Source organism: Citrus sinensis, chromosome 7 (genome assembly GCF_022201045.2).
Source record: "Citrus sinensis cultivar Valencia sweet orange chromosome 7, DVS_A1.0, whole genome shotgun sequence".
NCBI lineage: Eukaryota > Viridiplantae > Streptophyta > Magnoliopsida > Sapindales > Rutaceae > Citrus > Citrus sinensis.
Genome location: NC_068562.1, coordinates 1,284,851 through 1,301,648, shown reverse-complemented (window position 1 = coordinate 1,301,648; position 16,798 = coordinate 1,284,851). Strand labels below are relative to the sequence as shown.

Below are 16,798 nucleotides of genomic sequence, written 5' to 3'. Positions count from 1 at the left end.
AATTAAACATGTCATTACAAATCTAATAAGAATGTAAGTGGTAAAAGATGTATTTAAGAGGGATAAAATGGGTTTTTCACCTTTGAAAAATTAAAATGTTTTCGTCCAATAAAGATCTTTTTTCATCGGTAACCTTACGTTTTTTTCACTGGTTAATATTTTCTAACAGTCATTTCTTCCGGTCCACTTAGATGCGAAGTTATTGCTATCCAGGATTACCCTTTTTTTGGCAATTTCCCGTTCCTATGCCATAAATATTTGGGGTTTGAAGATCAAAATCCCTGTTAGATCATCTGCGGAGGAAGCTTTTCCTGTTATGTGGAAGTTCGATTGTGGATTTATTTTTTCCAATTATATTTGTCACGAAGCTTGCGTCTGTCGGTTATCTCAGGTACGAAATATATATTTGTTATTGCTTTTGACTTTGATCCATAATTTTTCACTTTGTATAAAACATTGCTAATGAATACCTATCCAATTATACAATAACTACACCTCAATTAATTAATGAAGTTAAAATCGAATGACCTTCGAAATTAAAGTAAATCTCTGGAGGAAGAACTTTGCTTGTTCATGAAATCTTTTTTGATAATGACAGATAGTATGTAGAAACCTATCAGTCTAACTTATTCTTAAAAAATCCTTTCACTGTTTGTTCTCTAGCCCTGACAAATTAAATTCCTGCACCGGGATATTCTACTATTAAAAGAAGAATCTTATTACCTTACATAATAATGTAAGATATATAACTCTTGTACAATCGGTTGATGAAAATCCAACGGCTGTGAAAATATAAGATATCAAAATCTTGTTATTTTCACAGCCGTTGGATTTTCATCCAACGGTTGTGGAAGAGTTTTGTATGTTATATTATTATGTAAGATAACTAAAGCCTTAAAATAATATTGTTCTTTAATTCTTATGTAATCAATTCTTATTTGATTGGCCACATCTTGTAGGGATGGCAATGAGACAGATTATGGGTAGTGATCATGATCCCTAAACCTGAACTCGAATTGGAAGCAATTCCTGAACCCACCCCCATACTCGATAATTCATATTTGGAAACAATTCAAGGATAGTCTTGAAATTTTCCCAAATGAGACGGGGATTAAAACAATGACCCAATCCCCATTATAATATATATATATATATTCTGAGGTGGAGGTGCAAATGCTCGCATTTCTTTTAACGCGGACATGCTCTTAAACAATATGGTTTAATGGGTTTATTTCTAAATGAACTATAAAGCCGCATAGTTTAAAAAAGTTAAAATCTTAACTCTATTAAACCTCATAGTTTAAAAGTATGTCCATAAAAAAAAAATGAGGGTGCCCACACTAGAGAAGGACATGTAAAGAAATTAGTAAAAAAAAACTAATAAACCAATTAAAATTAATTAGACTAGCCGAATGGATGCATCTATTTAATTAATACATTCATGTTATTTTTGATCCCACAAGCTCGCTAGCTATTCCTTGGAGTACAACTTGTAACAGAACCTTTAAATTTATATATGTATGACAAAGACTACTAAAATTTGCTGATGAGGTTTAGAACCTTTTTTTTTTAATAACTTAATAAAATTTATAAAGTAAGATCATGATCCAATGTACAAAATTGAAAAAGAAACGAGGGAGTTCAATATATGCAGGATCATTAAAAAATGTCCATTTAATAATTTGATTGTTGGGATTAAGTGTGTGTGTATGTAGATGTATGTGTGTGTGTGTGTATACAAAATTTTATTCCAAATTGAAGTGCTAAAGCGGTATCCTGGTTTGGCCCCTTTTTTTAAGTTTATTAATAACAATTTGTGTAAAACAGTTTGTGTAAAGACTTAAGTCTATTGATTGATTCTTCAACCACAAATACAATTGGAATCTTAGCTTGGAAATAATAACCAAAAGAAATTAATTAAAAATGACGGAAACATGTTAAAAAAATATTTCTATTCTTGCATACCATTCAAATTATATTCATGTGCTCCAACTACTTCCATGAACCAAAATGAAAAAGACCAGCAAAATTAAGAATTTACATTTTAATAATTTTATAAAATTAAATTAACTTGAATATATGATTGATATTTTTACTGTTGAAATAATGAAAAATCTTAGATTAATAAATCTTTTAATTTTTAAAATTGATTTCGAGTCGGGCTCATAGGCCTTATTAAATTCTCGAATCCGAAGCTGAAATTTTTTGTACCACGGAATTGACAAACTATTCATCATGTATCTATGTCTGCTATTCTTGTAATAAAGATCGAATTTCCATCTCCAACCAGTGGAATTGATAAGTTAAAATTTTTTTATGATTGTCAAAACTCAAAAGTCAGAACTAAAAGTCATAATGATAGACAATTGAAATTTTGTTTTACAAAATTTTAATTTTATTATTAATTGTCGCAGGAAAAGGTATTGATTTGGTTTTGAAATTGCTGTTTTACAAATTTTTCATGACTGTCAAATGTCATAATTAGAAGTGATAATGATAGACAAGTGAAATTGCTATTTTACAAATTTTAATTTATTATTAATTGTCGCAGGAAAAGATATTGATTTGATTTTAAAAAAAATGGAGGGTGCAATAAGGGCGACAAGTCTAGGAGACTTATCGGACGATATGATGATTGAGACACTGTCAAGATTGCCTGTAAAATCACTAATGCGATTTCAGTGTGTTTGCAAATCTTGGTATGATTTAGTTAAAGATCCTAATTTCATTTACAAGCATCTCAAAAGAGATAACAATATGCGTCTCATGGTTTACTGTACGTATAAGAATCCAGATGATAGGGATCCGTTTGACGACCTGATTACTTATTTCTCTGTATTCCCAGATAAGACACTAACAGACTTGCATTTTCAAGATCTTCAACCTATAATGAAGGGGATTCACATTGGCCCTTATGACGGTATATTTTGTTTATTGAAAAGTCATACTCTCATAAATTTATGGAACGTTTCACTGAATGAATACAGAGTTATCCCAGAGTGCAGACCTCGCCTTCCATTATATACAAAGACTCACTATGCTAACGTTGCATTGGGATTAGATCCCGTGACTAAAGACTTTAAGTTGGTTTTGATACTTACCTTATGGAATGATCACAGAGATTCGTTTCATGATTTCTCACATGTTGCAGTGTACAAATTTAGCACTAACTCTTGGAGAGATTTGGAAGGCTTTGAAATGAGATATGATTATATGGTTGACAGGATATTCAATGTATATTTAAATGGATTTTGTTATTGGGTTGTTTGCCGACCTGATTATTCCAAGGCAATTCTTTCGTTTAGCATGAGCGACGAGGTGTTTGAAGAAATGGAAGGACCAAGTGTTCCTCAATCAACAACTTATTATCAGTCAGTGAAGACACCTTGGATGCTAGGAACGTATGATGACTGTCTCTCTTTACTATACTCGGATAGTTTCGCACATACTTTTGAGTTATGGACAATGACGGGGGGGAATTGGACCAAACATTCGACTTTTGGACCTTTTATAGAAACATATCAGCCAATTGGATTTTGGAGAAAAGGTGAATTTTTTCTAGAATCAAGTGACAAACGGGTGGTCTTATATGATTCTACATATCAAGAAATGAGGGACATTAGAATCACAGGTTTATGGTTCACGGTTCATGTTTTAAAAGAGAGTTTAATTAGACTGAAGGAAAAGGATACGCAGCAATAGAAATTAGGTGGTTACCTAGGCCCGGGTACAGATGATGGCCTGGAAAAAAATACAAATGAATTCCCGAATTATAGTGAACTCAATTATTATTTTATATTTATTTACTTAATGTATTATTGTATTACAATTTTTTTTCCTAAATAAACTATCAAATTCTTAGAAATATCTATTTAAAATTATAGTTTATTGTTGAGCATTGCTACACATCCAAAATTTTCTATCTCAGAAATTTATCCTAAATGATGTGATATTCATTAATTGGTTGGTAAGATAGTACAATTAATTCACTTAAATCTTATAAAAAATTATCAACCACTTAATTATTGACACATCAATTGGGATGAAATTTGGGGTTTCTATCATTACTCTTAATTGTTTCACTCCCAACAAGGATAAAGATTCAATGCTGAGCTGAGTTTTTGCTGAGCATTGAATCAATAATTGTTAGGTAAGAGAAATGAAAAAATAAAAACTCAAAATAAATCTTGACCATTGATTCAATGCTTAGGAAAAAAAAAAGAAAAAAAAAGCTCAGAATCCTAATCCTCCCAACAAAATCTCAAATTAAAGTTAAAATTAATATTTCTGATGTTACAAAATCTCCATTTAACGTAAATTAATACGTTATAATTAAAACCTTATAAATTCCTTATACACCACTAACTTATCCATTAACAATTTTTAGCTCCAAAAGCAAAAACAACATGCACGTTCGACGCCTTTTTGGTTCTTAATGGGAAAAAAAAATTAACGGTTTTCTCTACTTTCTACTTTAAAAAAAACACTATTTTCTCTATCTTCCATGATCCATAAAAGTTAATTGTTCGTTGTTGCTTAAAGACTTAAATCATCAACGTAAGGTTAATTTATGAATTCATCTCGAATTAATTTTCAGGTTTTATTTTGCTATTCTTCTCTCTCAGTTGTTTAATTTATTATTCTTATTTTCTTTTTAAAAAATTTGGTGTTCATAAATTGTTATCTTTTAATTTTTAGCATAATGATATGCTTTTTGCCTTTATTTCAATGGAAATATTAAAGGATTAACTACATTATCCACTGAGTAAAACATATTGGCAAATTTCAAATATAAAAATTATGCATCTCAAAATGCTAGGAAAAATGACTTAAAATAAAAAAAAATTAATGATGAAATTAGTACATGTATTTTTCCTCAAATTTTTAAGAAAGTCTAATTAAAATAATTTGTCTAAGGGCCCAAGTTTAGTTGAACTGTTCTTGCCTAGCAAGTTAGATGTTTATGACATCCCAATTTTCGACTTATCCACATGGTACACATTAACAACTTTTATTGCAAAAGTATATTTTAAAATTAAATTTATTTTTTTTTGGGGTAAATACGTCTAAGAATTTCTAAAAGTGACTAAATACATCACATAAATTTTGAAATTCCATTTTTTTCCAAAACAATTAAAAAAATAAAATGCAATAACTCTCATTTTATGGCAAACTGCTAAAGGAAGGCAGAAAGCTTAATGTTACACGGCTTTTCTTTATGATGCGGCAAACCTATGATGGCTGATTAGTGTTAAAAATTGTATGTTTATTAAGGGATAAAAATATTATTTTGTGCTATTAATGTAATTTATATTTGTAATTGTGTAATATATTGTGAATTTCTAATTATTTTTCTAAATATTTGATTTTGTGTATTTTTGTGTGTTTATTAGGTAAAAATAATAATTTCATACAATTTGAGGCTCCAAACAAATATATGGATGTCAAATTTTGATTCCGGAAGTTCGAGAAATTATGTCATTGTTGAGGAGGAGCTGAGACTTTTGTTGTAAATTTTTATGTTTTTACCACGGTAAATGTGGTAATTGTAAAATTATAAGTTTTTATCATCTTAGGTATGGTAATTGTTAGTGGAATGTGTTGGATATGCTTGAGTGGATTAAGTTAGATTTATGTTTTATTAGTGGGACAAATGTAAGGTTAAGATGTAATTATATTTTTTTATTTGTGTGGTGTGGATTTACCATGTATTAGTATAAATAGAGAGGGGGGTGAACACACCTCTTCACATATTCTCTTCTCTTCTCTTCTTTCCCCCCAAATTCTTCTTCTTATCTCTCTTTGTAATATATTTTCAATAAATAAAATTAGTTTTATTTTCAATTTTCAAGCATTTTTTTAATTATGTCTTTTTTTGTTTTTAAAGAAAATTCCTTTTATTTTAAATACGTTTAGCTAAATATTGGTAGTTAGGAGAAGGAGAAACTCTTAGAAAAAATATGATTTAATCAAATTCTATTTTTAATTTTATAAATTAAATTTTTTTCTATTTAATTTTATCCATATTTTATATTTTGAAATTTTGATTTATTGTAGACAAACATCGGATTTCGGCACAATGAATTCTTAATATCTTAGTATAAAGTATGGAAAAATGGTATTTTGACTTATTGTAGACAAGTTAAGTTTTGGCACATTAAGTTCTTAATCCATAATAAATTAATGGGAAAATAGTTATAATTTATACAATTAATCTTTTGGGAAAATGAAAAGAATTTGTTAAATTATATTTATTACTAGGAGTGGATCTATAACCCTAACTAATTCAATTTCATAATTCTTAAATTAAATTGCATATTTTTAATTTTAATTTTTAATTTTTTTGATAAACTTAAATAAACAAATTAAATCTTTTCTCTGTGGATCGACTCCGAACTCACTGAGATATATTATAACTGGACACTCTTACACTTGGGAGAAAATCAAACATTTTTAAGTCGTGTCAATGGCGTCAAGCCTCGCTCGACCAGCCACTCAACAATAACAACAGAGGCTATGTCCTAATGCACACCTTAGGACTTTTCACTTCAAGGAAGGAGAAACAAACACACACAAGATTATTTTTACGGAGGCACCGACCTCTAACTTTTCTATTCCCTCAATAAGAAAAAATTACAACCTAGTAAGAAGCTATGCGCGCTTAGAGGATCTCACTCTTTACTAAAATCTGGACCCCAAAACACACACTCACCCTCACTATATACACAAGTTACAAATGACATCCCCATTTGCTAAGGGGCAGCGCACCACTTCAATTAATTTCCTCTTTTGTATTAATTTTTGTTCATTCTTTATTTATTTTTCTTCATACTCTTTTCTTCTTCTTCTTTATTATTATTATTATTATTAACAAATTTTTTTTAATAAATATAATCACAATTTCTATAATACTAGTATAATTATTTGAAAAACTATTTTTAATATTACCAACAATTATTATTGTTTGGGGTAAAATTGAAAGGATATTTTTGGACCAATATATCAAGAAGATGTGGACAATTACATGGGCAAAATGGCATAATGCTTATAGTAATGTAAAGATACTATCTGGAAGAATTTACTGCATCTAATGGCCTTGGAAATTAATGGTCAAGATTGGACACTTCAAGATATTTATGAGAAAGAATAAACCTAGTATAAAAGAAATATTCATGTATTGTTTTCCTTAAATATGACGCATGAGCTTAAAAATATTCTCTTTTTTAACTTAAAATTGACATCTAACCCTAACTTTTATACATTCTCTTTATCACTATATTTTAATCACCTATATATTAGGAAGTGCTCTACCTCTCTAACATATAAATACACACTTTTTCCCTTTCCACTTTTAGATCAACACCCACTTCTCTATTTTTAGAAGGCCATGCCATTATTTATTCTCTACCTTCATTATCTTCCCCATCATATTATCACTCTCCATATATTTATTTACCATCTTCATCTTTATCAACACCAACCATCTTTATATGGCTATCTAGCTTTATCATTTATCTTGCATAATATAAAATCTTACATAACCTCTTATTTACATAGTGGATTGATGATGATTTGCTCCCATTGATTAGGTCAAAGGCCAAACCACGTAAATATTGTGTGTTCTTTATATTTATGTTTGTTTTAATATAGTTTCAATTTGAGGTCAAGATTGTGTTTGACGTATAAGCTTACCTGAACTAGGATAGTTACACTAAATATTCTATGAAACCACTTGAGCTATATCTTGAGTATACCTAAGCTATTCCTAAGCACACATTATCCACCCATATCACATCCCTAAATTAAATCCTACGAGGCTCCATTGAGCTCTTTTATTATTCCTTATATAACCACCTCAACTCACTATGTGCATTACTTTAGCTCGCCACCTACTGTATTTCAACTAAACTACTCACACTAAACATTTTACATATCTAAATTCAAACTTAGCATAAACTTCCCTCAAATATAAATTTATTTATTTGAATCAAATTGAAGCTGGCTCTAGTGAGAAAGACTCAATTAGTTCGAATTGGATCATAATGAAAATTTAGTGAAAATATTTATTATTAATTTTTTTAAAAGAAACTACTATATATTTCAGAAAATCAGAAATTTTCGAGATTACAAATTAAGTAGCATGAAAAATCTTCCATCTAGACGACATACTCCGAATAACCCAAAGCAGATCTAATGAACACGTCTGCTACTTGATTAAACTCTTGAAACACGACGAATCAAAAACTCTTGCTTTGGCATACACAAGCGTTGAGTGTCAGCAATAAACCAAAACAACTCATTATGAGCATAATCTTGACCCAAAACCAATTTAACCACTCTCAAAGGATCCAACTTGAATACTCATAGAGACAAACCAATCTCATCAGCAAGATGATTACCAAAGCATAATGTTGCAGTCTCCCCATAATCAACACCATCCATATAAACCCCGTGATGAATACTGACACCATCACATTAGCCTCAAAATTTCGCACTACTGCCGCACAGCCAACAATTCCCTTATGCACATCAGCAACAACATCAACATTAAGTTCTAACCACTCTTTGGAAGGATCTCTAAATGACATAAGTAGTAGCATTATTTCTATGAATTTGTAAATTAAGAACTTGCCTTGAACTTTCAAAGAGTTAATACCCTTTTAGCTTGCGCTAGAACCTGTTAAGACCTACAATACATTTGACAAATAATCAAACACATCCCATAAGTCAACACCAGGAGCATGCACTACAATATCATATATATAAAAAGGAGTTAATTGCCAGATCTTTCTCACAGACTTACGGTGACTAAAGAATGCACTTTAGTGTCACCCAACATACCATGCAAATAATATTTGGCATTCGCCACTATTTTTTTCATCATTAGATTGGCCATTGTAGGAAGAATATTAGATATCCAAAGAAATATTTTTAGCTTTACAGGAAACTTCAACTGTCAAATCCTCTGCCAATAGTGACTAGAACTAGATAATAAACCAGTATCGAATGCGTACCCACTATTCACAGCCAATTTACGACATGGATGTGGCACCCTATTGCTGTGATATATACTAACTATAGTTCCCAAACCCACATGCCATCAAATCTCTTGCGATGACAACTCACATCCCTAAAGAACACTATACTATATAAAAGAGGGATTAAAACCTAGTCTGGCCTCCGGAAAAGAGCATCGATGGAAACATCGAGCTCTTTGATATGGAATTTATAAAGATTTGAAGTAAAAGGTGTAGGGAAAAATAAAGAATTAAAAAAAAAAAAGAGCAGCTTTTGGAAAATCCTCTAGGAAAGAGCACCGGTGGAAAAACCGAGCTCTTTGATATAGAATTTGTAAGGATTTGAAGTAACAACAGCAGGGAAAAATAAAAAATTTAAAGAAAAAACAACTTTTGAAAAATTTAGTATCTCAATCCTTTATTCAAATAGCTTTTAGGCTTTTTATAAGACCCAAGGAAACAGATGATTACACTACTAACCACCTACACATATCAAAAGATACACACAAAACAATAATGGATAGAATACAAAAATAATCAGAAATATAGTCAATATTGCGCCTGTAGTTGATGGATCATATGTCAGGCACTTACTTAGTTTTAGAACAAACTAAAGACTAAATCCAAGACTTTTCTTTTCAGGTATGGTCTAAGTACATGGGAAGCCTGTTTATTGTGTGGCTTAATGCTTATTTTTGGAGACATATCATTCTCTACCCCTTAAGAACACCTGATCCAATAAAGTCAAAGTGCTCTTCTTAAGCATCGTCTTTAACCAGTATCAGGTGTGTGAAAGGTGATTTTCAATCATGAACAGCTACTGCATTTGGCAATGGTGGCCAGGAATGAATTTTTCGTCACAATAATAGCACAACCCTTTTACATAACGAGCTCGTGCTTCATGGTTAGTCAACTCCTAGACAAGAGGAGAAACAATGGCTTGGGCTGTTTGGTCGGCCTTAGGAGTGGGCCTAAGATCCCAACATATCTATTTGGGATTGGTTGCTGCATCACAAAAGTAGGTGATGGTTAAAAAAATTGATTGGTGTATTGGTGGAGTAAATTCCGCTCCTCAATCATCCTTGCTACACCCATGGTGTTAGTCAAGATACGAGGCTAATTAATCTTAACATCCAGTAGTATTTGATCCTGAAGACCTACAATGAAACAACCAACTAGAAAAGTCCCAGATAAGCCATTAACCTGATGTGAAAAATTTTCGAAAGCTTCCCGATATTCCCAATATGGAAGTCTGTTTTCAGGCGTTTCAAGGCCTCAGTCTAAGTCTAAGATCTTTTAAACTTCGTAAGCCATCGGTGCCATTGAAGTGCTATTCCTTCTAGATGAAAAGAGGCCAATTAAAGTAGGGAAGGCTGGAGCGAAGAGATGTGAGCTGTGGCAAATGGTTGATCTCCTGCTCTAGGGAAGTGTGTTAGAGACACAATGATTGAAGTTTTTTTATTTATTATTATATAAAACTATTACTCAGGATACAACATTTTACATGATACATAATTGGTATTTACAATCACATAATTATTGAGAATAGTTTATATTAAATCTTATATAGTATTGTCCATATTTTAACTCTCTTTAATATTTGAAGAACTTCAACCTTCACTCAAGAGATGAGGAAGGATATTTAAATTAAACCCGTACAATACTTTTGTAAGGGCTCAAACCATTTCCCTCACACTTGTGAGAGAGTGGCTCTAGCCACTGGGCTAAGGCTCAGCGGTTGCAATGATTGAAGTTCAGTAAGGATTTTCTGAAGGGTAGCATGAACTTTGTATGGATTTTAGGTAACAAGAATAGCGAAAAAGAAAAAAATTGAAAGAAAAGAGTAGCTTTGGGAAAATATATTATCTCAATCCCCCGTTGAAATAGCTTCTAGGCTTTTTATAAAAGCCAAGCAGACACATGATTACACTACTAACCACCTACAAACAACAAAAGATACACACAAAACAATAATGCATGGTGTTGTGAAAATTTTAATATACTCGCAAGCGCACGAATCTAGAAATAGAATAGTGGTAACGAGGTCGATCCCATAGGGATTGTTATAAATTGAAAAGTCTAATTTAAATCTAAAATTAATATTAATTCTAACCTAGTTGACCAAATTGAGTTTCTAAGAAAATTAAACCAATTAAACTAAGGAAGCAATTAAAATAAAGGAGAATTCAATAAGATAAGAATTACCAAGGTTTCATAATCCACCACTATTCAACTAGTAATTATCTAATTATTAATTAATCCCCAATTTTAAAGTGACAACTCGAAATCAATCTATGTCATCTCATGGATATAACAATTAAGCCCAAGTAATTAAATCTAATGTATGTTCTTTTTCTGCTTAATAATATGACATCTAAGCATCCCATGTAAACATATTGAATAACAAAGAGTCAAAGTTTTCCTAAGCACTCTATGTAAACAATTTAATGAAAGACATAAAATCAAATATAATCATGTATAAACTTTATAGATCCAAGCATAGAATTAATCGAATATTAATCCTAATAATCAATAATGCATGACAGAATTGATGAAAAGATTTTAATAACATCCAATTAATCATGTGAAATAAAAACCATAAACATTAAAGTACATATATAGGGAATTAAATAAATAAAAAGATAATTATGTCATTGAATAGGGTTCATCCTTAACCTCAGTATAAGAAAATTAGCTAGACATACTTAAATTGTGAGCAACAAAAGAAATAAAATCAGCCATGGAAGCCGAAATATTGCTGCTGCCGCTGCTCTCTGTTCAAAGCCGAATTCTCCTTTTTGTTTCCGTCCAGCCTTTAATTCAAAAGAAAAACTCCCTTTTATATTGCTTGGCCACTGAATCCTATTATGATTCTAATAACTAAACCAACTCTTACAAGCTAAAGCTCTAAGCCTGCCAGGTAATTGAAAACAATAAAAGCCAAAAGCTATTGATTCCCTTCCTTTATTCTATTTTGACTTTCCATTCAAAGACTTAATTAAAAACTTTGTTTAATGTGCTGCCCACTTTAGCTTTAAACCTCTTCTTTGTTTGCACGAGCATGGATATTCAATTTATTGGCTTCGGTTTCTTCAAACATAATTTCTTGCACATCTCCTTAATTACTTCCACAAATTGATTTGATCTTCAATGCTGTCCAATTGTTATTCTTTACGTACTTTTCATCCATAATCTCCAATTAATTTCCTATGCAATAACATAATTCAATTAATTAAAAATAACAAATAAAAATAACTAGCAATTATATAATTAAGGGTAAAATGTGTATATAAATTATACTCATCAAATACACCCAGACTTATATTTTGCTAGTTCTCGAGCAAAACTAAAACTAAAACTAAAAACAAAAACAAAAGTAATGAAACAAAAAGTAAATCCTAACTAAACCACTTTCACAGGTGATCGCGATTGCATTTAGCGTATGCAGCAAGCCTTTAAACCCCTAGGCGGCCCTAGTGGACGAGTTATAGTCTCGCGAGGGCTTTAGTGATGATACCCACAAACATCATTTAAAAAAAATTAAATTAAAAAAACAAAAAACTTTAAATAAAACATGAAAAATAGCCTCAAAGATTGCAAAAATTATATAGCTCAAAGAAAATTTCAAATATTGGCAAAGTTCTAACTTTAATTCAATAATAAATCCCATCTCTCTTTCGATTCTTGTAGTGTGTGTGTGAAATCAATTCAATCAAATTCATTCCTAAAATCTTCAATATCAACAGCCTTCGCCTCAAACAAAGAAAAGAGTAGGTCAAACTAATCTTATCATCTTGATCTCTAATGTTTTCCTCTCACAGGCTTTTATGTGCATTTTCTTTTGATTTTTTTTTCAGCACATGCACTTGATTTCATTTTTTTTTCTTTTCCTTTTTTTTCTTTTTTTTTTCCTTAACCATAGTCAAGAGCTTTCACTCTACCCCTTAAGGTAGCCTTCTTCTCATGGTAGATTATTCTCTACATACTTGTGGTACATAAGCCCAAATTACTCAAGGATAGCTTCACTCTTAAGGGTTATAGGTAGCTATTTCTGACTTTGGCGCCTGTGTATACTATTTTGTATTGTGGAGATAAGAATCAAGACAAACAGTCATTTACTCTATCTAAAATTCTCAACTCAGGCTGCATCAATCTCAAATTTCAAGTCAAAATCATGAAAGAACGGATATTAGTGCTCATGATGTGTAAAGAATCTCAATAAAGAGGAACTAACACAAGAATCAAGTATAAACTAAGACAATATTCAACCCTTTCTAAGAACCATATTCATTATCAATCAAGTTTTTATCATTGGCTTTTCACATAAAAACAAAAAGAAAAAAATTTTTTTTTTTTGAATTTTTGAAATTTTTTGATTTTTTTAATAACAAACAAAACACACACTATTCCCACCCCCAAACTTATTTGGAATATTGTCCTCAATGTTTCACAAACAAAAGATAAGCATGCAAACAAATGAAAGAAAAATAATAATAAAAACATAAATAATAAAAAGAAAGTTGGAGAGAACACACCTGGATGGGCTGAGAAAGCTTAAAAAAATGACAACTAAAAAGAAAACGTTAGAAGAAATATAAATAATGAAATAAAAAAAATCATACTAACTAACAAATTAATGTAAACAATAAATCAACCAGGATCAATAAGAATTTGGTGAAAATCAAAGCAATTATACAGAAAATACCAGAAAGCATAATTGATTAAGCACTGGAGCATTTTATCCATAAAAGGATGATGGTAATGAAACTCCTCAATATCGCACTGCTTTGATCTCTTATGTTCCAAGCTTTCCTGAGAGTTATCTGAAGTAGTATAAAAATCTAATAATTTAAGCACTTTAGATCTTACCACCTTTTTCATGTCAGAATGTGACCTATGTTGTATTTTTTTAGGAAGTAGCTCCAACTTGAATGGTTCACTTTTCTCTTCAGTAGGAAGTGGCTCAATGTTTTCTTTCCACTTAATTAGATCTATGATAAGAGTCGAATCAAGTAAATCATTAACTTCTTCAATACCACTATCAACATCAACAAAGAAATCAGAGTCAGTTATGCATGGTATTAATGGATTGTCACAGTGGTTTTGTGAGTCATCAATTGATGCTTCTATCATATCTACTTCAACGACTTCATCATCTTCTTGTGCCTGCTTGGGAACATTAAAAATGTTTAATTCTATGGTCATGTTACCAAAAGACAATTGCATGTTTCCAGTCCTGCAACTAATATGAGCAGCAGCTGTAGCTAAGAAATGACGACCTAGAATAATTGGGGTGTGTTTCTTAAGATCTTGTACATGCTGAGTATCAATAACAATAAAATCAACATGATAATAAAATTTGTCAATTTGTGTCAGCACATCCTCTATAATACCACGAGGTATTTTCATTGACCTATCAGCAAGTTACAAAACAATGGAAGTTGATTTTAACTCACCTAGTCCAAGTTGCATGTAAATAGAATAAGGCAAAAGATTAACACTAGTACCCAAATCCAATAATGTTTTATCAAAACATTGGTTTCTTATAACACATGAGATAGTAGGAGAACCTGGATCCTTAAATTTTGGTGGCATTTTACATTAAAGTAAATTGCTAGTTTGTTCAGTTAAAAATGCCTTTTTGGTGACATGCAAGTTTCTCTTTTTAGTGCATAAATCTTTCAAAAACTTGGTATATGAAGGAACTTGCTTAATAGCATCGAGTAAAGAGATGTTTATACTTACCTGCTTGAAGATTTCCATAATCTCACCTGTTGAAGTCCATTTCTTTACCTTTGAGGAAAATTAGCCTTGGGAATGTAAGCTGGCGGGTCACTCTCTTCTGGATCATTTAGTGATGAGTCTTGTGATGAAACTGGATCTGAAGAAGTAGGTTCAGATGTCTTCCTTGTTGAAACCTCCACCTTGTTGTCAAATAATTTTCCTCTTCTCAAGGTCATAACAGATTTTACTTCTTCATGCTGATGGCTTGAACTCGATCCAACTTCATGCACTCCTTTAGGATTGGGAATTGATTGACTGGAGAATTTTCCTTTTTCTCTCTCCGCTACAGTAGTTGCTAATTGACCCAATTGATGTTCAAGCTTTAGAATAGCTTGAGTGTTTGACTGAAAAGCTTGTTGGGTTAACTGAATGAAACTTTGAAGTGTATCCTCTAAAGAAGGTTTTCTTTGTTGGGGTGCAACAAATTGAGACGTAGGTTGTTGGGCAGGGGGATATACTTGGTTAGGAGGGACAAATTGTTGATTGGGCATGTTAAATTGTTGTCCTCCTTGGTTTGACAAAGGTTGATTTTGTTTCCAAGAAAAATTAGGGTGATTCCTCCAATTAGGATTATATGTGAGTAAATATGGATTATTGGAGGTTTTTTCATATGATTGTAAGACATGTACCTACTCAGAATAAGCCTCTGGATAGACTGGTAATGATGGACAATTTTGTATTGTATGAGACAAGTTAGAACAAATAGCACAAACCTCATTAGCTACACTAGGATGATGATTCATTGATTGGTTCAGAGCTAAGGCATCTACTTTTCTAGAAAGTGTAACTAGAGTGGATTTCACATCAAAATCATCATTAACTTCATATAACCCCTTTCTAGAAACTTGAGATGATTTTTCCCTTTGGTTTGAAAAATCACACTCTTGAGAATTCTCAGAAAGTGAATTAAAGAAATCTCATGCAGCCCCTTCATGTAGGTTCAAAAATCTCTCACCATTCATAGACTCTACCATATGACGATTCGACATGGTTAAACTGTTATAAAAGCATTGTATAAGTCTCCATTTCTCAAAACCATGGTGGGGACACTTAATGAGTAAATCATTGAATCTTTCCCAGCACTCATAAAATTGCTCACCCTCTCTTTGATAAAAATCACTTATCTCTCTCTTAAGGGCATTTGTTTTAGACATAGGGAAAAACTTGGTGAGGAAATTATTACTTAATTCATCCCACGTAGTTATAGAACCAGCAGGAAGCGAATTCAACCAAGCTTTCACTTTGTCTTTTAATGAGAAAGAGAACATACGAAGCCTAATTGACTCATCATTAAAATTTTGAAAACGGAATGTAGAGCATATGTCAAGAAATTCCTTAATGTGCAAATATGGATCCTCTCTCTCTAACCCATGGAAAGATGGTAAAAGTTGAATGACTGAGGGCTTAAGTTGAAAGTGTGTTGCTGTAGTTTGTGGCAACACAATACAAGATGGTTGGTTGGCTGCAAGTGGTGAAAAGTATTCTCTAAGGGTTTTCTCTGCTTGCACTGGTGGTAGTACTGGCAATAATCTATTTGGGTCATCCATGATTTGAGAAGAACTAGCTTGACTACTATCAATTTTCGACTCTCTTTTAACCAAACGATTTGTTGAATCACGTTCCCAAACACTCATAAACTAACTAGACAAGGAAAGAAAGAAAAATAAAATAAAATAAACCAACAAAAATGAGAATAAACGAAATTTAAAAATAAAAGAAATCAAACAACCAAACAATGAATTTAAAGACAAATAAAAGTTTTTTTTTGTGTTTTTTTAATTAAAAAATAAAAGACAACCTAAATTATAACTAGTAGAAGAATTAAATCAACCTAGATTAAACTGACTTTCTAGCACAATCCCCCGCAACGACGCTAAAAACTTGTTGTGAAAATTTTAATATACTCGCAAGCGCACGAATCTAAAAATAGAATAGTGGTAACGAGGTCGATCCCACAGAGATTGTTATAAATTGAAAAGTCTAATTTAAATCTAAAA

At 31.4% G+C, this 16,798-nt stretch overlaps 1 protein-coding gene and 1 non-coding gene across 2 annotated transcripts; both read left to right on the top strand.

Annotated features, from left to right (window-relative positions):
• The first annotated feature begins 2,580 nt into the window (after positions 1-2,580).
• Positions 2,581-3,702, top strand: LOC107178884 (putative F-box protein At3g16210). Its single transcript, XM_015534530.1, has one exon. The coding sequence runs from the start codon at positions 2,581-2,583 to the stop codon at positions 3,700-3,702; it is 1,122 nt and encodes a 373-aa protein (XP_015390016.1).
• A 12,131-nt stretch (positions 3,703-15,833) lies between these two features.
• Positions 15,834-15,940, top strand: LOC127898970 (small nucleolar RNA R71). Its single transcript, XR_008050738.1, has one exon. It is a non-coding gene; the product is annotated as a small nucleolar RNA R71 (small nucleolar RNA).
• The last annotated feature ends 858 nt before the right edge of the window (positions 15,941-16,798 follow it).